The sequence below is a fragment of the Pelobates fuscus genome, chromosome 4 (genome assembly GCF_036172605.1).
Source record: "Pelobates fuscus isolate aPelFus1 chromosome 4, aPelFus1.pri, whole genome shotgun sequence".
Lineage (NCBI taxonomy): Eukaryota > Metazoa > Chordata > Amphibia > Anura > Pelobatidae > Pelobates > Pelobates fuscus.
Genome location: NC_086320.1, coordinates 86066402 through 86089954, shown reverse-complemented (window position 1 = coordinate 86089954; position 23553 = coordinate 86066402). Strand labels below are relative to the sequence as shown.

Genomic DNA, 23553 nt, shown 5'->3' with positions numbered 1-23553 from the left:
TTTAATTCCTCACTTTAGTAAATAAAGCAAACTTTTTTGTTTATTATTCAACCAGCGATATTCGCTAACAATACCCAGCCACCCCCTGAGCAAACTCTGTACTACACAAAGCACACAGCCAACACGCCCCGCCCCCTTCCCTCCAACTCTCTGTCAGTCAGCAGCGCCGAGCCTTTTAACAAGTCACGTGGTCTCAAGTCAGTTTCCAGGAAGGCCACGCCCCCCACGCCCGCACCACATGACTGGGGGAAGTGGTTCTCTAATTGACGTCACGAGCGGAAGGTCAGGGTTGCCTCAGTAGAGGAAGTGAGAGTGCGAGGCCCCGTCCGCCATTGTGGAGAAGAGCGAGCCCCGTCCAGAGCAAAGAGTCAGAGCCGGGCAGGGGGGGCGGCGCGAGGTGAGCCATAGAAGAGGCCGCGGCGGGCCCACCGGACATACAAGCCTTTCCTGAGTCCGAACACGAGCCGCACTCTGTCGGTGTACCGGGGGGGAGACAGAGCGGCCGCGGGATCCTATCGGTGGGGGAACCTCCCGAGCTCCGAATTAGCGCCATCACCCGCCGTGCCCGGACACACTGCGTCACCCTCCGGCCGATCTGCCCCGGGGACTCGCCCTCCGTGCACCCAGTGCCCATAGACAGCGCCAGCAAGGGAGGACCTCACGGCGGCCCCCCACCACCACCACCATCTCTGGCTGTGCGGGAGAATGTCTGCGACCAGCGTGGATCAGGTAACCACCCCGGGGGGCCAGGCCGGCCCACACACTGCGGGTGCAGGGCACATCGCAGGCTCTGCAGGCCATGTGTAAACAGTTTGCTGCTCGTCAGCTCCATGGCATTTGCATGTTGTCTTGGATCTGGGGAAGCCAAACATAGATTAGCAGATGTGGAGAATTACACCCCCTCCCAGGGTGGCTTTAGAAGTTAAAATCTGGCAAGCCATCCTATGAGGATGTTGGGCTAAACATATTGGGACCTAGCTTTGATTTTAGATATGGTATGTCGTCCTCCCCCCCCCCCCCCCCCCCCCCAATATCTGGGGATCTGCACTGAGCCTATCCTGCTCTTATCCAGTTTCTGTGTCTGGTATGGGTACACTTCTTTAGGTTAATTTTATTTTGGAAGCTGTACGTGCAGAATGTGACCCTCTCGTAGCCAAAAAAATAATAATTACCGAAGTATATTTTAGTTATTTTGTTTGCTGCAGTGCTACCTTGGTATTTTGAGTTATGATTGCTGAATTTTTCTTACCCAAATATGGACTTGACTGTTTCAGACACTTTTTTACTCAAATGTGTTTTGTGGCTTACTGTCTGCGTGGTATATATGCATTTTTCTTTTGGAAGTCTTGTCAGTTCTGAAATACAAACTTGCATGATTGCCTGTCATTGTATATTACATATTCCTGTCCGTGCTGATGCTTGCATAGGAAAGTCCCAAAAATGTCCATGGTGACAATTTTTTTTTTTTTTTTTTTTTTTTCTAAATGTACCAATATCGGTTATTATTCATGTGAATCGTGGGTGAGTTCAACAAGTGCGTACACCAGTTAGTGAATAAGTATATTGTTTATTGGTGCTAATGTGTTGGGCACTATTGAGCTTCTTTTTAGTTGGACCTGAGTTGCCTGCTGTTTGTGGAAAGGTGCTGTGGAATATTATGCTACATATAAATAGTTAACTGTCAAATAAGTTAATCAGTCTATAGACTTTCAACCCTATATGTCATTGTATCAGATTAAATTTTTTTCTCGTCCCCTGCCGGTACTCTATCATCCAAAATGCTACTTCATGGTTTTAGTTTGTGGACAGTTTCTTGATTCTGATATCTGTATTATTGATCGGCTGATATAATTTTATTAAGGGCTGATGTGAAGTATTGCTGGTCCTCCATGCTGATAACCGATAACTGGTATCGATATTCAGCCAGTTATGTGCTAACAGAGAGTGGCACCCTGGGTACCATTTACATTGTAAAGAAGACACAGCTCATGCTATCTTCTGTTTCTGGCAGATCAACTCTTGAGTTGAAGAGAGTAGCTGAAGATGGCCTGGGCTGGGCCTCTACCGATGCCGGCATTATCTGCAATATCTTTATCATTCTAGGCAGCCGTAATGCTGAATACCGGCCAGACCGATAATCAGTCGATCCCTAATCTGTATTTAACCATGTTGTAGTACAGTATTGGAGTGTTCAAAAAATGAAGATCCCCCAACTGTTTCTTAAGTACAATTTCACTGATGCTTTGCCAACCCTAAGGCAAAGCATCATAGAAGTTGTAGTTTAATAGCTGTAAATCTGCAATTTATCCACCTCTGCATCTGTTTTGTTTTTTTGAACAGTAAGTGATATTAAATGTGTTTGTAAACACTTTTTTAAAATGGATGACAGATGCTTATATTATGAAAAGTGTTGTATCGCCTGTAAGCCTTTTGGTAATACACAATCATTTCATGTATAAAGAGAGAGAGCTGTTTAGTTAAAATACAAACCCTCTCATTTTTATATAACAAATGTTAACCTGGTGGATTGGCATTTGTGTATGCAATAGCTATCTGAATTATTTTGCGTTTTAAAGTGTATTCTGTAAATCTAATTCTAGTAATTTTTTTCTTTTTTCCACGTTGTTGCAGAGACCTAAAGGACAGGGAAATAAAGGTAAGTTTTATTTTGCTTCTTGAATGTATATCTCAGTGATAACTTAAGCATTCAAATATCAGAATTTTATTTTCAATGATGAAACAGAGTAAAGGCAGACAGAACATTGATGGGCAAATAACCTGACAATCCATGTGTTAATGAATTAGAACTCCTGTGGTATTCCACACGCCTGTACTCTACTACTCCTGTGATTCATTGTCAACTAATGGTTAAATCAGTCACCAGAAGTCACTTGTGCAAGTGTGTAACTAAAACAATAGTTTTACATGAAGTTAATATTGGGGATTGGTGGAATTTGAATGTCTTGGGTTGAGAGCTCGCTGCTTTATGCCCAGTTGTGATTAATACAACTTATACATGTATCTGGTTTCCATTATTCTACTCAACCCACCATATCAGTTTTTTGGGCTTATTTACCAACGGCTTTAAGCCCATTGTGGAAAATTTGTCAACAGAATTGCTAATATTAGACCCAAACAGCAGACTTGAAAACCTTCACCAACTCAGCTATATTAAAATATGCATTTCCTTTCTCAGATCTCCATAATTCCCACTTTTTTATAAATAAACTCATTAATATTATTATATTTAGCACCAACATATTCCGCATTGCTTTACAATATTATAAAAGGGGGTCGTTTTAACAATAAATGACATACAAAATGTTACAGGAACAATAGGATGTTGACACTGCTCAAACGCACTTAAATGAAGAGTCCACAAAATATTAAACCATCTGCTAGAAAATGTACCGTATTTCGGTTTCTCTTATCGGCACTCTTACATCTGAAATTAATTTGAACTATGAAAAGCTTCATGTGTTTTTCCAATTAAAATCATCTAGTTAAAAATGCTCACAAAATAATTAAAATAAGTGTGATGGTAATAATACACTTTATATATACAATGCTTAGTGAATATGCACCTAGACATAGAGCTATAAACTGCATGTTTTTGTAGAAAAACATTCTGGTATGCATTAAAGGGACACTGGAAGCCATTACCACTGCAGTGCATTGTAGTGGTTATGGTGCCAGGAGTCTCCTGACACTGTCAGCAATCTTTCAAACTTCTTTTAAATTTTTGGCACTTGCCCTGCTCTGTGCACATGGTCCTTCCAATCTGAGTTGACAAAGCAGAAGTTCATATTTCTCATTATCGACCAGCTAAGATGGGGACAGCTGTGGTTGGCCTACATAGCAAGCTATAAGAGTCAGACTGTAAATGGTTTGCCAACTCACTGGTAGATGGTGCATGCTGGTACCATAACCACTACAGTGTGGTTGTCCCATTAATTTACATTGCAGTGGTTTGTTTTTCTAGTGGTGCCTATATTGTATTTTTAGTAAATAAAGAAAAAAATTAAAAAGTGTACACAAATTGTTATAGCTGTATATTTTCCTTTTTCCCAGTTGCAGTACAGAACGGTTCGATGCATCCAAAGGATGCAGTAAACGATGATGACTTTGAGCCATATCTAAGTAGCCAGACTAATCAGGTAGGTGATGAATTTGTTATTCACTTAAGAAATGTATTTGTTTTCCGTTAATCTGTCGAATTACTTTAGCTTATTAATATTCTTGGCAGTTATATTAGTATATGAACAATGTATGTTCAATCAGCAATTGTTGTCCCCCTCCAAGTCCAAAGCCAAAAATCTTGAAAAATGCTTTCTACGAGAAGATCCCATATGTGCTGTTTGAGTAATACTTTCTATAAGGAGTACCCTCATTATTTTTCAGCCATCAAACTTGGAAATGAAAAACAGTCTGCATATATTTGTCAATGTCATTTGCAGTAGCTGGTGTCTTGTTACTTGCAGTTAATTTTCCATCTCCATGTGTAAAACAAGACTAAACTGTGTTTTTCTTTGACTGTAAAATAAAAATGAATTATTAATGTTTGCTCTGACTGAACCTCCTTTTGAAAGTGTGGCTTGTAATTAAAAATGTATCACAAATTAGTAATTGATTTAAATTTTCTTAACACAAATGGAACTGTCACACAGTTTGTTGATTGAAGGGTAGGTTATCGCTGTATGCTACAAGTGTCCCTGTATTTAGATAACCGGACGCTATCTAATCTGTTAAATTCAAAGTGATAAATATAAGAGATAGCTACCATGGGGTGTTCAACTGTGTAATCATATATTTAATACTGCTTTAGGTATTTTTTTTTTCTTTGTCTTTGTATTCCACTTGAAGTGCAATACAAAGGCCTAGGAATCTAGGAACTTAAATACAGACTTTAGTTACCAGAAGCACTACAAATTAATGTAGTGGTTGTGGTGTCTGTAGCCTGTTCCTGCAGGCTTGTCAATGTAAACTCTGCCATTTTCAGAGAAAAGGCAGTGTTTACATTGGTGTCTAGTAACCCCTCTAATTGCAGTCAATCAGACTGATACTAGAGGTGCTTCCTAGTCACTGCAGCGCTGGTGTTCTGCACCTCCATGCTCTGAACATTTCCGTTAGAGATGTATTGATTCAATATATCTCTAAGTGGAGATGCTAATTGGTGCAGTGTGGCGTTTTGCTGCAATAGCCTACCAATGTATTTCCTGCCAGATTAGAGGCAGTGCACTACAACCAATTTTTATTCCTGAAGACTTGTCCCAGGCTCCTCCTCCTATAGGTATAAAACCACCTGGAATGCCCAAAACCCCAGTTCTCTGCCTGCCTTCGGAAGGGTAGGATGCAAATTATGGGGACAAGGTGAGATGGTATACTCCAGGGAGGGCTCTGTCGGATTTCTGTGACAAATTCTGTGCGTGCTGGAGATGGCGAAAATGCGCTTTGCGCGTGTGCTGGGAAGCCCTGCAGATGTAACACAGGTTGTGTTGCGTTCCATCTAGAGATCGTGGAACGCTCTGCGCATACGCAAATCGATCTCTTATAAATCCGGCGCGAAATTTGAAGACTGGTTCCAGGACCTGGGAACTACATTACCCAGCAGCAACTCCCTGCTTGCCAGGTGCTCGCAATCCTGCCCTCCAGCACACTCAGAGGCCATTAAGGTAAGACTGCTCTAGTTTTCTCCTTAATGCCTCTTGCCTGATTAAATTCTATTTTATTATAGATAAAACATTTTTTTCCGTATGTCTAACTTAGAGCAGACAGATAAACCTGGAGAAAAAGGGAAAAGCTTAGCCAAAACAAAGCATTTGATGTGTGCCACTTGTTCCCAGCCTTTACCAGATGGCTTCAAAAAGAAAACTTGTGGCAATTGCTGTAAAGAGGCTTCATCAGAGGAAGCTAAAAAGATGGAAGTTTCATCTCTCATGTCATGGTTCCAGAATTGCCTGCAGCAAACTTTTGTAGAGTTAAAGTAAGCTGCTTTATTAATCCAGGCTGCCGTTCACGACCTGCTAAAAAGTATGGCGGAAGGTAGGAAAACCTTGCCTGAAGAAAGATTGGAACAAACCCTTCTTCCTCAAAAACAGATGTTCTTACAGAGATTCCTTTCGTAGGTTCTCCTATAAGAGGAGTCAAAGAAGGACATTTTTCTTTCCAGAGAAAAATGAAAGCCATTCCTGTAGGGGGCAGACCTCTGTTATTCAAGGCAGTATGGCAGAAGACTACTACAGACAGTTGGGTCAGGTTGTAGTATTTCCTCCAAGAAAATTCCTCTGTTCAACTATACATTCCCCAGACATAGCGGCAGTTCTCCAACAGGTTGTGGTCTCATGGCAGTAAAATGTTATAGAAATTCAAAGGTTCTTATTCAAAAATATTTTTGGTTAAAGCCAGATGGTTCTTTCTGTCCAAAGATTTGCCATTCAAGATCAAGATCGGCTTCTGCATTTCCATTTCAGGGCCTTACACTCTGGCCTATCTTTTCCAAGTTACTCGTGGTTATCACGGCAGAATTGCAGAAAAAAGGTCTCCATATCGTACCGTACCTGGATGACTTGTTACTCATAGCGTCTTCAGAGCAACAAAAAATAAGACATCAGAAGGGCAACCATGAAATCATGGCTGGATTATAAACTGACAAGTCAGAGTTGACCCCATCTCGTTCTATCCTTTTTCTGGGTCTTATTTTAGACTCTATTCAAATGAAGCTTTTCCTTCCAGAGGAGAAGATACACAAGATAAAGGTCACCATTATCAGCTTGCAAAAGAAAGTCTTGCGCTATGAGACTTCTGAGTCTGTTCACTGCCACAATTCCAGCTGTAAAATTGGCCAAAGCACATATGAGGCCATTGCAGAGGGATATCCTCTCGTCCTGGGACAGGAAAACTACATCCTTAGACCAGTCCATAAATTTTAGCTCTTTGGATCGACTAAGCTTCCATTAGTGGATGACTTCACATTTCCTTTCAGATGGTCTTTCTTTATGACTCAAGATTTTTGTTCTGGTAACAGACGCATCCAATATCAGAGGGGGTCCTAACATGGGTTCAAAGCTGACAAAAGGTATTTGGAACCTGCAAGATGCAAGGATGTCTTAGAACTTCAGGCAACTGAAAACCATCAGCTTGGCACTTCTCACATTCAAAAGGCATCTGATGGGTCATCACACTCAGATAAGTTCAGACAATTCTACCACAGTAGCCTATGTGAACTGTCAAGGGGGTACTCGTTCGATTCCTCTGGAACAGTTCTGCTCCAACATAATGCGTTGGTCAGAAACTCACCTGTTATTAGTATCTGCAGTTAACATAAAGGGAGAAAGAAACACTCTTTTGCAGATGCTCTCAGCAGGAATCATCTAGGAGGGATAAGCCAAATGGCAAATGATTTAGGTAAACTAGAAAAATGGTCAGAGTTGTGGCAACTGACATTTAATGTGGATAAGTGCAAGATAATGCATCTTGGACGTAAAAACCCAAGGGTAGTGTACAGAATATTTGATAGTCCTAACCTCAACATCTGAGGAAAGGGATTTTGGGGTGATTATTTCTGATAACTTAAAGGTAGACAGACAATGTAATAGAGCAGCAGGAAATGCTAGCAGAATGCTTGGTTGTATAGGGAGAGGTATTAGCAGTAGAAAGAGGGAAGTGCTCATGCCATTGTACAGAACACTGGTGAGACCTCACTTGGAATATTGTACGCAGTACTGGAGACCGTATCTTCAGAAGGATATTGATACCTTAGAGAGAGTTCAGAGAAGGGCTACTAAACTGGTTCATGGATTGCAGGATAAAACTTACCAGGAAAGGTTAAAGGATCTTAACATGTATAGCTTGGAGGAAAGACGAGACAGGGGGGATATGCTAGAAACATTTAAATACATAAAGGGAATCAACACAGTAAAGGAGACTATATTTAACCCCTTAACACCGCAGCCAAATGTACAAGTTGTGAACGAAACAAAACGTAAACAAAACCTGGCATTTGCGCTATATGTCTGTCCAACCGTAATTCACCTCTTTCATATTAAATGCACCCCCCCTTATTATATATCATTTTATTCAGGGGAAACAGGGCTTTCATTTAATATCAAATATTTAGCTATGAAACATAATTTAATATGAAAAAAATGGGACAAAATAAGATTTTTTTTTATTTTTTTCGTTCTACATGACATTTTAACTGTCAATGTCATAATACTGTTTGCTTTTACTGCAATAAAATACACATATTTGTATTCAGCAAAGTCTCACGTGTAAAACAGTACCCCCTATGTACAGGTTTTATGGTGTTTTGGGAAGTTACAGGGTCAAATATAGCGTGTTACATTTGAAATTGAAATTCGCCAGATTGGTTACGTTGCCTTTGAGACTGTATAGTAGCCCAGGAAATAAATTTACACCCATAATGGCATACCATTTGCAATAGTAGACGACCCAAGGTATTGCAAATAAGCGATGTCCAGTCTTTTTTAGTAGCCATTTGGTCACAAACACTGGCCAAAGTTAGCGTTCGTATTTGTTTGTGTGTGAAAAATGCAAAAAACGCCAATTTTGGCCAGTGTTTGTGACTAAGTGGCTACTAAAAAAGAATGGACATACCCCATTTGCAATACCTTTGGTTGTCTACTATTGCAAATGGTATGCCATCATAGGGGTCATTTTCATTCTTGGGCTACCATAGGGTCATAAAGGCAACGTAAGCAATCTGGCGAATTTTAATGTGAAAAAAATTAAACACAAGCCTTATATTTGACGCTGTAATTTTTGAAAACACCATAAAACCTGTACATGAGGGGTACTGTTGTACTCAGGAGACTTCGCTGAACACAAATATTTGTGTTTCAAAACAGTAAAAAGTATTGCAGCAATAATATCGTCCCTGTAAGTGCTGTTTGTGCGTGAAAAATGCAAAAAACGTCACTTTTACTGGCGATATCATGGTTGTAATACATTTTACTGTTTTGAAACACTAATATTTGTGTTCAGCGAAGTCTCCCGAGTAAAACAGTACCCCCCATGTACAGGTTTTATGGTGTCTTGGAAAGTTATAGGGTTAAATATAGTGCTAGCAAATTAAATTCCCTATACTTTCGGCATGGGTGGTCAGGCAGGTCCCGCTAATTGTAATTAATTAGGATACCTAATTATGTAAAATTATTACATAAATATATGTGTAGAATTAATATATGTATATATATACATATGTGTATATATATATTTTTTTTAAATATTTTTATTTATATATAGGTATATATATAGTGATATATACGTATATATTTATGTATATAGATATATATATTATTTCGTTCTACGTGTATTTTGATATAAATATATATATATTAATATCACAATACAGTTAGAACGAAATAAAACACATCTATATATTTTTTAATATTTTATTTTTAATTATTTATTTTATTTTTTTACGTATTTACATATTTTTTTTTTATATTATTTATAAATATATATATAACAATAATTATATATATATATATATATATTTAATCAGTATCAGTCTACGTGTAATTTGATATTAATATATATATATATATATAATTATATATATATTAATATTAAAATACACCTAGACGGTGTATGTGTGTGTATGTATATGTGTATATATATACTTAGATCATATATATATATATATATATATATAATATATATATATATATATATGATCTAAGTATAAATTTTTTTTTTACACTTTTAACATTATTTTTATTTTATTTTCAGCCAGCAGGGGGACCAACTGTCATTACAGTTGGTCCCCCTGCTGGCAATGCCTGAGCCAGCTATCCCGGCCATGTGATTGTGAGGTCCTCGCAAGGACCTCACTCTCACATGACCGGGAGGCACCGGAGGAGGAAGATGTGCCGCGGGGGGGCTCCCTGGGAGTCCCCCCAACCGCGATCGCCGGCGTGGGACCGCCGGCGACCGGGTAAGTTACTAAAAACCGGAGGGCGTACTATTACGTCCGGCGGCGTTTAGAGCCGCTTTTAAAAGGACGTAATAGTACGCCCTCCGGACTTAAGGGGTTAAAAGAAAAACTACCACAACAAGAAGACAGTCTTAAATTAGAGGGGCAAAGGTTTAAAAATATCAGGAAGTATTACTTTACTGAGGGGGTAGTGGATACATGGAATAGCCTTCCAGCTGAAGTGGTAGAGGTAACACAGTAAAGGAGTTTAAGCATGCATGGGATAGGCATAAGGCTATCCTAACTATAAGATAAGGCCAGGGACTAATGAAAGTATTTAGAAAATTTGGCAGACTAGATGGGCCGAATGGTTCTTATCTGCCGTCACATTCTATGTTTCTATGTAAAACAAGGAGATTGGTCTCTTTCTCCTGATTTTTCAGAAAATTTGTAGAGAAATTCGGTCTTCCAGTTATAGATCTCATGGCCTCCAAGAAAACAGCCCGATTTTGCTTCCATAAATTCAATGGACAGGCCAGACTTCCTGGATGCGATGTTGATTCAGTGGGATTTTCCACTCACTTACATCTTCCCTCCGGTTATCTTTATCCCACGTATTCTACAGAAAATCGTCCAGGACAAGTCAAAATACTTCCTTTCTGGCCTCAAAGAAGTTGGTTCTCCGTTCTACTGCACCTATCCAACAAGAGGTTTTGAAAACGTCCTATGTCTGAGAAAATTCTGGAACACAAGCTGGTTCCGCTTCACACCCTTCAAACATTCCAATTAACAGCCTGGTATCTAAATGCCAGATCCTGAGATGAAGAGGACTCAGTCATGAAGTAGTGGATATCCTACCAGCCGCTAAAAAGACTCCACTTTTTTAGTTTACACTAGAATTTGGAAAAAGTTCTGCTCTTGGTGCTATAATGTGGGTGTCAATCCTCTTTCGGCGTCAGTTTCTTCGACTTTTGAAATTTCTGTAATTGGGGTTTGCTAAAGGCCTTCGTCCTGCTATTCGTTTTTTCAGTATTCGAGAATTGGCTTCGGATGCTCTTATTTCCAGATTTTTTTTATTTATTTATTCATTATTTTTTTTTGTGCGCTTTCTAGACTCCTCCCTACCATCAAGGAATTGGTTCCCCCTTGGGATTTAAATATTGTCCTCTCGGCTCTTTGTGAGGCACCGTTCAAACCCTTGGAGTCTGTCAGTCTTAAGATTCTTTCATTGAAGACTGTATTTTTGGATGTAGTGACGTCAGGGTGCACTTCAGGTTTTGGCCTCTTCTCCTCCTTTCCTAGTATTTCACTTTGATAAGGTGGTCCTGAAACTTTATCCTTTTTTATTACTAAAGTGGCCACCTTAACTAATATAAATCTGGAAATTCTCCCTACATTTTTCCAGAATCCTCAAAATGCTGTGGAACGTAAATTCTATTGCCTGGATGTTAAACGCTGCCTACAGTTTTATATGGAAAGGTCTACTTCATTTCGGACTGTTTGTCATTTTCCAGAGTAAAAATAAAGGTTTTATGGCATCTAATGGCTCATTGACCGGATGGATCAAAGAAGCTATTGTATTGACATACTGTTCTTCTCAGGTGTCTCCTCCTCTGAATTTAAGGGCTCTCTACATACCTTCTCCAAACATTATAGGTTAGAAGTACTGGCCTCTGAGGATTCTATTTTTGGGCATAAGGTGTTAAAATCCATGGTAAAGTGATGTTTCCTGCCCTTAGGGGATTGCTGGTTTATCCCTGTTGTAGTGCACTGCCTCTAATCTGGAGGGAAATTGTTAATTGATAAACTGAGATCATTAATGATCTCAGTTTATCAATTAACAATCATGACCATTCTATGAATCAATTAAGAGTGGGTATATAAACCCGGCTCTTAGACAGCAGACATTGTCTTGAAAAAGTCCTCCAGCTAGGACGAAACGCGTAGACGTGCTGTCTGCTACCTCACCACACCGCCGACGGATTTGAACTTCCCAGCCGATTCGTCCTTTACGACCCGCCATTGATTTTCGGCAAGCGACCTGGCGAGAACGGCCTTTTTCCTGCAGCCCTCGCGGTTTGGAGTTTATGTGCTCCCAGTTTCTCACCCGATGGTCGGACGGATAGGGTAAGTTGCTGAAGTGATATCCCCATAGTTTTCCATATCTGGATGTGATTTTTCACCTTTGGGGCCATCCCTATCGCTTCCCTCTTAGTCTTGACCAGGGTGTTTGGCTGGTGTTTGAGCTCCCTCTCCGTAAGACGGCTTGGTCGTCTGGGCATTATCCGTTTATCCACTTATATATTTTTTCACGGACTGGACTGGAGCCTACTGCTTGAACTTTTTTGAGTTCACATATAGTTTTTATGCTAATGTGCACATCTCTGATTTTTTACATCAGTCCTTTGTCGACAAGAATATGAATAAGGGGCCCCTTACTATTCATCACGTTTACATCTGATACTGGACGTTTTGAGATGGTGTTTCATTTTTTATGATTGGTTTACTATACAATAAATGATATTTTGTTATACTCTTATATATATGTGTAGAGTATTCTGATTCAGATAAGACTCACCCAGTACATTCAATTGTGGTTTATGGTGGTCATTGTGGTGATCTCGGCGAGATTGGTCATTTTTAAGTTTATTGATATTGTCATCTTGATTTTTATGTAGATCTGCATAATTAATTGGAGCGCTCACATACCAGTTATATCTTTTCGGTTTCATTTAATAAGTCGCTCCCTTGTATGTGACGCAGCCCTACTGTTATTTCATCCCATTGGGTATATTTATTTCTCACTGTCAGTCCATATTACATTTACATTTAGGCTTGGAATTATTGTCTTGTTGGAAGGTCCAATGACACCCGAGCTTCCACTTCCTGAGAGACGGCATAACCTTTTCTCCTTCGATGTCCTGACACTTTAATCCATTCTGCATTCCACATGCTGCAGGTTTCCAGTGCCAGAAGATGCAAAGCAGCTCCAGAGCATCACAGACCCACCATTATGCTTAAAGGGACACTGTAAGCACCCAGACCACTTCACCGCATTAAGGTGGTCTGGGTGCAATGTCCCTTCACCATTAACCCTGAGCATGTCATTATTGCAGTTTTTTTTAATAAACTTCAATAATTACCTTCTAGGGTTAACTCTTCCTTTAGTAGCTCTCTATCAGACAGCCTCTAGAGGGTCTTTAGGAGACTTTTGGTGGCCTAAATGACACCCGACGTCCTTGCGCTATGCATAAGGACTTTCAGCATCACCGGAATCCCCATAGGAAAGCATTGAATAATACTTTTCTTTAAAGGGACACTATAGTCACCTGAACAACTTTAGCTTAATGAAGCAGTTTTGGTGCATAGAACATGCCCCTGCAGCCTCACTGCTCAATCCTCTGCCATTTAGGAGTTAAATCCCTTTGTTTATGAACCCTAGTCACACATCCCTGCATGTGACTTGCACAGCCTTCCATAAACACTTCCTGTAAAGAGCCCTATTTAGGCTTTCTTTATGCAAGTTCTGTTTAATTAAGATTTTCTAATCCCCTGCTATGTTAATAGCTTGCTAGACCCTGCAAGAACCTCCTGTATGTGATTAAAGTTCAATTTAGAGATTGAGATACAATTATTTAAGGTAAAGGGGAGGTGTGGCTAGGGCTGCATAAACAGAAAGAAAGTGATTTAACTCCTAAATGACAGTAAAATTGCAGGGGAATGATCTTTACACTAAAACTGCTTTATTTAGCTAAAGTAATTTAGGTGACTATAGTGTTCTTTTAAGGGATCCTTCTAGAGAACCTTAAAACCCAACACCAGGTTCCAATTTCCCACTAACACTCACCAGCTAACGAAATCGCTAATTTAACACAAAAAATCTGAGGGTAAAAAAGGCCCAGTGATAGTACCGTGATCTGTATTCTGATTAGTGCAAGATGTGATCATAAGGCAGGAAAAAGGGACTAAAAGGATTTTTTTTACATTTTACTGATACAATTGAATCACTAGCAGCACACAAGGTAACTCCAATTCTTTTCTACACTTCACAGCAAAGTGAAGGTAGGCTGATCAGATATCCCAGCAGCACTGTTATTGCCAACTTGCGTTTGCTGATCGGCCTCTGACTTCTAGGCACCCGGCAATGGCATTAACCCCACAATCACTGCTATTGGGGCTATCTGTTGTTAATTTTAGTACATAATGGAATTAGTCTGTCCTGAGTCCTCTTGGCATGGACTGCCATAACTGAATAATTCAATCACTGGTCCTTAATTGATTAAAACCTCACTTTTTGGGTTTTCCAGTTATTTATTTACTTCCCCCTTCACCTTTTTGAACCTAGCTGTATGTGGCTTTATTTGCCATGATGCTTGGCTGGCTGTTAATATATCTGAGCATCATAGAAGAATAGTCCATAATAGCTGGCTTTTAAGATTTTGAATCTTTGTATATTTCCTACAAGCAACAAAATGACAATGTTCACTGTGCTTTTTATTTTTTCTTTTTTTTTTTTTTTTTTTTTAATTGTTTTAAATATGTTTATTGATGTCGCAAATAAAAAGGCGTGAGCAGACATTTTATGAATCTGAAAATAACAAATGGTTGCCTGCGCAGAGGCATATAAATCGGAGTAATCAAGCAAAAGAATAATTTGGCTGTACATTGACTTTGCATCATATGGTATATCAAAGGCATTAGACAGGTATATTAATGCATTTTACTGGCTTATTAGTCATCTGGGCAATACCCATGTCTAACTACGTGTGTGATGGCGCTTTCAGCGTGTGTAGCCACATATGTAATTTAATAAACATGCAAATAAGTAAATCAAGAGTATATAAACTTCATAACAGTTTTTGTTTTTTTTCCCAGATACCACCTAATTTATGTCAGTACTGCGCCTGATAATATTGCGCCTGGCTCAAAAGCTCTTTTTATATCTAGTAGCATGGTTGCATGAGCGCGGTGTAAACACTTGTCCTAGACCAGTTGTCACCCGTGCATAAGCACGTCTATCATGTCAGTTAATGTACGGCGACCTGACTTAATATATCTAAGTATATGTGTCATAGAAGCATCACAAGGCTGTGGTAGGTCACGGCCAGCGAACTATGGCGTAGGCCTGGGACAACAATCTACGCAGGGGAGATGAACATCAAATGTAGGAACATAATAAAAGCTGAGCTGATAATAATATGCAAAGTAAGTGAAGGAATGTATAAACAGGTGATTGCTGTTTCAAACGGAAGAACTGTAAATCCCTTTATGGTAAAAGCGGTGCCTCCATCTGGTATCATGAGGCTATAATAAAGCTTAGCTGTTAGCAGTGTGGCCTTAACTTAAACGTACACACATTTAAGAGCATGTCCCGTGTATATGAGCTCATGTACGAAGGAACATTAACATGGTAGGCCCTTGCGGAGCAGGGTCTAAATTTTAACAGACAAGTCACTTCACTGGAGGGGGCGTAATGGCGCCCGGCATGGTGAAACCGTCCGATGTGCATTTGGTGGCATTCTTCATGGCTTTACTTCGGGGCTTCCCTCTGGTGTGACCTTCCCATAGCTACCTCGGAATGGTAGTGCACGTGGTGAGTCTGTTGTACCCCCCTGAGTCTCCCCGGTTCCCCCGGGTATGGCAGTTCCCCTCCCTTTCCCCTCCAGGCAGGTTACCGTGTCTTTAGGGGGCCCCACCCCGCTGTGGGCACTCGGTGACCGGAGCTGTCCGGCGGCCTCCCCATCCTTAGAGTCCGCTGTGTGCTCGCCTCCTGCACCTCCCCAGCGTCAGCAGGGCCTACCTGGGGCCCCAGCCCTGTCTCGCCTCACCCTCCTCCGGCCACTGACATGTTGCCGGCTCGTGCCCTCTAGCCACCGGTCCGCCAGAGGGCCAGCGCTTCACAGCCCCACCGGGCTCGCAGAGTTGGGGGCTAGTACCTCCCGGATCACCACCAAGTCCGGGGTACAGGGCTGGCTCTCCATCGACCTGTCCGCCGCCCGGGGGAGTCCAAATGTGAGTTCCACCGCCCCGGGGGTCCAGGTAACCCAGCATGGGGTTCAGTTTCGTGCGTGAATGCTGTGCATCTGTCGGCCTGTTTAGCCCCGTGTATTGGAGCGTCATGCACCGGGTGTGCCACCTCCTCCTCCAGCCTCTGAAGTTCTGACTTTTGGGCCGGGATCACCCCCCCGGCCGGGTGGGGGGGGTAGCGGGGCCGGGCCAGATCATCCGCGCCTTACTTGCGCGCCATGTGTCCCGCTCAGGCAGCGTGGTTCAGGCCTCAGGGGTCGCTGTGTGCGTTGAGGGTTTCACTCCCCGGTTCCTTTCCACCCGCTCTCCTCTTCGATTTCTGTGTTCTGCAGGTGCCGTGAGTTTTTCCATACGGTTCATGTTGATTTTATGTTGTTTTTAGGCTCTTCGCCGCCGGAGCCGGTGTGAGGTGCGACCGCTCGGCTCGGCGGCCCGGCCCCGCCCCCCCGTGCTTTTTATTTTTTCATCTTATTAGTTGACATTCTGAAATCGAACGTTTATGGTTGTGGCACTGAAGTTTTTGTTATGGAATATGCTGCAACCTAGGTTCAGAACTCTATTGCGTGTTAAACTAACATTGGGCAGTTTTGTTGGAGAATCTATATGCTTTGAATCCGTATGTGTTTTTATAATTGTTCTTCTTGGCAACTCACCAGTGGAATACTTTGACTCATGTTTACATATGATACTTTTTCCCCTTCTGTGTAACACTGTACTAATCATTTAGAGTTTCATTGCAACCAGCCCAACAAGCATTTCCCTGGAAAATATTTACAGCTGGCCTTATTTATATAGTGCTGCAAAATTTACTGTCCTCAAGTGCCCTCCAAATACGAGCCATGGCAGTCAAAAAATTTATCATTAGAGGTTGAGGTCACTGTCAGTTATAGGTTGCCATAGGTAATGTGTGTAATTATTATAAATTTGTATATTTTTTTACATGAATGTGCTCCTTGATGTGCATTGACTTTGATTGTGTAGCATTAAAATAGGTTTTTAACTCCTAAATGGCAGTGAATTGTGCAGTGAGACTGCAGGGGGCATGGTACATACCCCAAAACTGCTTCATTATGCTAAATTAATTTTGGTGACTATAGTGTCCCTTTTAATCCATAAAATGTTAACATTTGTGTGTTTTGGTGCATAGAACCCAGCTCTCAGCAGTAGCGTTTACATATGACCTTAAATCTAGTGGCTGCCAGATTAACCGCTACAGGACTAACTCGTTGACAATTTTCATTTATTGAAAGTCTTTAGGTTCCTTGACATCAGACATGTCATGGTGAATGCTTCTGTATGAGAAGCATCAAACTAGCTGGGCAGCAATTGTCACAATTATATGCCCCGTGGGTCCCTGATGAGAAGCATTATATGTACATTTTCTGCTGAATTGAGCAATAATTAAATTAATCCTGTGGATGCCAAGTTTGACTTCAGATTGTTATAAATTAAATATATGTTCATTGATTTATTGCAACTCATAAAGCTTAAAAATTACCTTGGAGGTGGATACAGTAATGTTCAAAATGGACAAAAGGGTGTATGTGTATAACAATGTTTGGCAGGTACACTATTTAGATGAAATATTGATCCGTACAAGTATTACTAATTGTAATATTTTTCATGTTAGGTTTGCTTTATTTTTTTTCTTCTGTTTACTTAGTCATATCGCAAAACCTAGTCTAAAACAGTTGGGGTTTTAACTATATCCATGAGCAAATATGTGGTTTTGGTCGACATTTTGCAGACAAGTTTATAGTCGCTACAGTTATTAGGGTATTTGTCACAACATGAACATGTCAGTCACACACAACTCAAATTTAACACTCATGGGATGATAGACAAAGTATTGCTGCAAGTACAGAGAGCGAGAACTGGAACGGAAAGGCTGTGAACAGGTTTTAGTTGGTAAACAGGGGCTTAAAGATAATTTTGGCCATAAATAGTCATAGGTTGGCTGTTAGCCTGGATATGGCAGCTTGCTTGTGATTTTTCAACTATTCACTGTTAAATGATAAGCCCTTTTTTGTTTTTCTTACGGCCTTCCTGAAACCCAGTGCAAGTGCTGAACCACTTTCAAAAGATGCTTGTATGCTGTAGTGATGTTAAAATTAATTCTTCACGTGGCATTGCAGCTATAGTTAAAGGGACACTCCAGGCACCTAGACCACTTCTGCCCATTGGAGTGGTCTGGGTGCCAACTCCCACTACCCTTAACCCTGCAAGGTAATTATGCAGTTTATAAAAAAAACTGCAATAATTACACTTGCAGGGTTAACTCCACCTCTAGCGGCACTAGAGGGCACTTCCTGCTCTATAGCACAGAAAACCTGTGCTAGAGCATCGCTGGATGTCCTCACACTGTGTGAGGACCTCCAGCGTCGCTCAATTCCCCATAGGAAAGCATTGAAAAGCATTTTCAATGCTTTCCTCTGGGGAGCTCTAATGCGCATGCGCGGCATTGCTGTGCATGCGCATTAAGTCTCCCCGACCGGTGGGCAGGATCAGTATCGCCCACCGGCCGACAAAGACTGGGAGGAGTGGCGGCGAGAAGAAACCACCTCTGAGGGACACCGGCGGGGTCTCAGGTAAGTGACTTAGAGGTTTTCACCCCTTCAGCAACCGGGGATGGGGGGTGGGAGAGAGAGGGGACCTGCAGTGCCAGGAAAACTGCTTGTTTTCCTGGCACTGGTGTTTCCCTTTAAAGTGAGGTTCCAGAGTTTTAATGTTGATACATTTGTATATTGTATGTAGGGCTGCTAATAATTATCTTAATTGGATTATCTATTTTTTATAAATATATTGGATTAAAATATCTAATCTGGTACATTCACAATTAAAAATGTATATTAAAAATTAAAGGTCAAAGCAGACTATAAATGAATGATAAGACACAACCTTACACACTTATCTATACAGTCCATATAATCAGCAATGGCAAACAATCAACTAATAATTGTTCGAACTGATAGCTCTAGATTGAATCGATGTGGACTGACTGTAATAAGCTTGGCACTAGATCATGCAAAGGATAGTCACACCCCCCCTGATTAAATAATAAAAACAGTTTATATGATAACTCCTATTCTTTCTGGATTGCATTGATGATCTAATCCACATAAGCATGTAGTAGTTGTAAGCTGAAAGAAACTTATAAAGTCCTGAAAAAAATGACACCTGTTGGCACAGGTCTTCTCTGATCTGTAGCTCTCAGATTTCAGTCTTAAGCAACTTCTGTGTTACTAGGAACTTCATTAACCCCTTAAGGACCAAACTTCTGGAATAAAAGGGAATCATGACATGTCACACATGTCCTGTGTCCTTAAGGGGTTAAACATTCCGGCACCTTTCTCCATGTAAAACAGCCGAAGATCTTATACACACTCCTCGGCATACTCTAGCTAGACTTGATTTAAAAAAATAAAAAATAAAACGCAATGCTTTTTAAGATTTTTCTTATGTCTTTTTTTTCTGCAAATTAAGTAATACAGTGATTTAACTTGTCCCGTGCTCACACTAACTATAAGTCATTTGATAACAATTTTTATATTTTATTTATTTGTATTAGTTGCAGCTGGAGTGTATCAGCAGTTTTGTAATCCACTTTGTAAATGTTATTTTCTGTTAATTATATTTAAAAATACTTATGATAAAACACTGCTTAAAGAAAATTGTATCTTGTCTTGAACACTTAATGGTGAAATAATAATTTTGACTTTTTTTGTTTTTGTTTCTGTTGCAGAGTAACAGCTATCCACCAATGTCAGATCCATACATGCCTAGTTATTATGCTCCATCCATTGGATTTCCTTACTCACTCGGTGAAGCAGCATGGTCCACCGCAGGCGATCCACCTATGCCATATTTGACAACATATGGACAGATGAGCAATGGGGAACACCACTATATACCGGATGGAGTGTTCAGTCAGCCTGGAGCTTTGGGGAACACTCCTCCTTTTTTAAGCCAGCATGGGTTTAATTTTTTTCCTGGGAATGCAGATTTCTCAACATGGGGGACAAGTGGATCTCAGGGACAATCAACACAAAGTTCTGCATATAGCAGTAGCTACGGATACCCACCTAGTTCTCTTGGTAGAGCCATAGCTGATGGACAAGCTGGATTTGGCAGTGATACTCTAAGCAAAGTACCAGGCATTAATAGCCTTGAGCAAGGAATGACTGGACTGAAAATTGGTGGGGATATGTCTGCTGCTGTAACAAAAACCGTAGGTTCAGCTTTGACTAGTGCAGGCATGACGAGCATAGCTGCCAACAGTGTTCCCCCTGTTAGCAGTTCAGCGCCAAAGCCAACCTCGTGGGCTGCCATTGCTCGAAAGCCTGCCAAACCTCAACCCAAACTTAAACCCAAGGGTAATGTGGGTATTGGTAGTACTGCTGTTCCTCCACCGCCTATAAAACACAACATCAATATTGGAACTTGGGATGATAAAGGGGCTGTGGTAAAGTCCCCTCCCACTCAACCAGCTCTGCCTCCTCAGCCTGTAATTCAACACCCTCAGCCATTAACTCAACCTCTTCCCATGGTGCAAAACCAACTGCCTCAACAGCAGCTTCAGCAACAAGGTCCTCTGCAGCAGGCCCAACCACATCAGGTGCAGCAGCAACTTCAAAATCGCTGGGTGGCTCCTAGAAACAGGGGGGTGGGCTTCAATCAGAACAATGTATCTGGTAATGATAATTTTAACTTGGGTGTTGTACCCATTAGCTCCTCAACTTCTGGTGTTGAGGTACACCCCGTACTGGAGAAATTGAAGGCCATAAACAACTATAATCCCAAAGACTTTGACTGGAGTCTGAAAAATGGACGTGTGTTCATAATCAAAAGCTACTCTGAGGACGATATTCACCGATCTATCAAGTACTCTATCTGGTGCAGTACTGAACATGGTAATAAACGTTTGGATGCTGCTTACCGATCATTGAATGCAAAAGGCCCACTTTATTTACTCTTCAGTGTAAATGGAAGTGGACATTTTTGTGGTGTAGCTGAGATGAAGTCTGTTGTGGACTATAATGCATATGCTGGAGTGTGGTCCCAGGATAAATGGAAGGGAAAGTTTGATGTTAAATGGGTCTTTGTTAAAGACGTTCCCAATAACCAACTGCGACACATTCGTTTAGAAAACAATGATAATAAGCCTGTTACCAACTCAAGGGACACTCAAGAAGTACCCCTAGAAAAAGCCAAGCAAGTTCTCAAAATAATTGCTACATTCAAGCATACAACCTCTATTTTTGATGACTTTGCACATTATGAAAAGCGTCAAGAAGAGGAGGAAGCCATGCGAAGGGTAAGTGTGCTCTAATTTAAAATATTTCTATATTTTCATTGAGCGATTTATTTACAATATGTTTCCTTGTTTCTTTTGTGTTGGTGCCTACATGTTCTATTCTACTTATAGAGTTTCTAACTTGCTAAAAAATTAATTTGTGCTAATGACTAACACACTAATCTTGCCTTACTTAAATGAGCTATTATATGCATGAATTTCAGTTTTAGACTTTTTGGTGACACTTTTTTTAAAGTTTCATTACTAGAGTATGTAACCATTTTTTGTGTAATAAGCAATTCATGGCTCTATTTCTATACATCTCCATGCATTGTATTGGCTGTACGTAATGCATGCTACTTGTGTAATTAAAAATCTCATACTGTGGTGCTCCATGAGTTTATCATGCTAGTTCACAGAAAGGGAAAAAACAAACAAAAAAACACTATACTGTACTACTATTACTGAGTAATATAGCTTAAAGCGGCACTGTCATGCCGAACTTACCTTTCCTCAATCTCTTCCTCTTCTCCCCCTCTCTCAGGATCTGTTATTCTTTTCTTCCTGTCTTCTTTAGTTTTCTTTAAAATCATAAGACAAAGTAGGGACTCTGTCTTATGGAGGATTCCTCCGCTTGACCAGCTCTGACCAGCGGAGGAGCAAAGTGTGCTTCATTTCCGCTGGTCAGAGCAATTTTCCCATGATCCCTAGCTTTCCTCCCAGTTCCCACAATACTTCCTGTCAGTATTGCCGAAAGTCCTGTCACTTAGACAGAACGCCGGCAAAACTGCCGAATTGCATCCTAACAGAATGAGCACCGTTTCTCCATTGGTGTTAGGATGCAATTCGGTACTTTGTTCGGATCGGAATTTCATTCTAATGAATGAAACTCCGATCCTATTCATTGCTGTGGCTGCATCTTGCAGCCGCTTAGTAGATAACTCCCTAATTCCCACGGTATCAGGGAGCTATCTACTAAAAGGCTGAAAGACCTAAATTGGTCTTTCAGCCAAATTTACTAACACCAAGTAAAAATGACTTGGTATTAGTAAATAATATGCCCCTACTCGCTATACCGCGAGTAGGGGCATGTCTAGTAAGCAGTGAGCAGCCTGTGGCTGCTCACTGTAGAAAAAAAATAAAAAAAATATTGCCCCCCACCCCTAAATGACGGGTGGGGGCCGTAAAGTAAAATAAGGGAGGGAGACCTATTGTCCCCCCCCCCCCGGCCCCCACCCCTGAGCGGTGGGTGGGGGCCATAAAGATAATGAGGGGGGGGGACCTACTGTCCTCCCCCCCGGCCCCCACCCCTGGGCGGCGGGTGGGGGCCATAATAGTAGTAGGGGGGGGGGGACCTACTGTCCTCCCCCCCGGCCCCCACCCCTGGCCGGCGGGTGGGGGCCATAATAGTAATAAGGGGGGGGGGACCTACTGTCCTCCACCCCCCGGCCCCCACCCCTGGGCGGCGGGTGGGGGCCATAATAGTAGTAGGGGGGGGGGGACCTACTGTCCTCCCCCCCGGCCCCCACCCCTGGCCGGCGGGTGGGGGCCATAATAGTAATAAGGGGGGGGGGGACCTACTGTCCTCCACCCCCCGGCCCCCACCCCTGGGCGGCGGGTGGGGGCCATAATAGTAATAGGGGGGGGCGACCTACTGTCCTCCCCCCCCCGGCCCCCACCCCTGGGCGGCGGGTGGGGGCCATAATAGTAATAAGGGGGGGGGACCTACTGTCCTCCAGCCCCCGGCCCCCACCCCTGGGCGGCGGGTGGGGGCCCTAATGGAAAAAAGGGGGGGGGGACCTACTGTCCTCCCCCCCGGCCCCCACCCCTGGCCGGCGGGTGGGGGCCATAATAGTAATAAAGGGGGGGAGGACCTACTGTCCTCCAGCCCCCGGCCCCCACCCCTGGGCGGCGGGTGGGGGCCCTAATGGAAAAAAGGGGGGGGGGACCTACTGTCCTCCCCCCCGGCCCCCACCCCTGGGCGGCGGGTGGGGGCCATAATAGTAATAAGGGGGGGGGATCTACTGTCCTCCCCCCCCCCGGCCCCCACCCCTGGGCGGCGGGTGGGGGCCATAACGATAATGGGGGGGGGGACGACCTACTGTCCTCCCCCCGCCCCCACCCCTGGGCGGCGGGTGGGGGCACTAAGTAAATTTCCCCCCCCCCATCAAGGTGACTAGGGGTGCCCAAGCCCCTAGTCACCCACCCCCCACCCAAATAAAAAATGCCCCTACCTACCCCCCTCACCCTAAAAAATAGTGAGGGGGGAATAAAATTGCTAACCTGTAAAGTAAAA

General features: G+C 42.1%; 1 protein-coding gene across 1 annotated transcript in view; it reads left to right on the top strand.

Annotated features, from left to right (window-relative positions):
• Window positions 1-265: 265 nt before the first annotated feature.
• Window positions 266-23553, top strand: part of YTHDF3 (YTH N6-methyladenosine RNA binding protein F3) — a 40623-nt gene continuing 17335 nt past the window's right edge. The window contains exons 1-4 of the mRNA XM_063451361.1: window positions 266-729; window positions 2632-2656; window positions 4072-4157; window positions 19707-21278. Coding sequence (XP_063307431.1) covers window positions 706-729; window positions 2632-2656; window positions 4072-4157; window positions 19707-21278 — 1707 coding nt within the window. The 5' untranslated portion in view covers window positions 266-705. The remainder of the gene's footprint in view (window positions 730-2631; window positions 2657-4071; window positions 4158-19706; window positions 21279-23553) is intronic.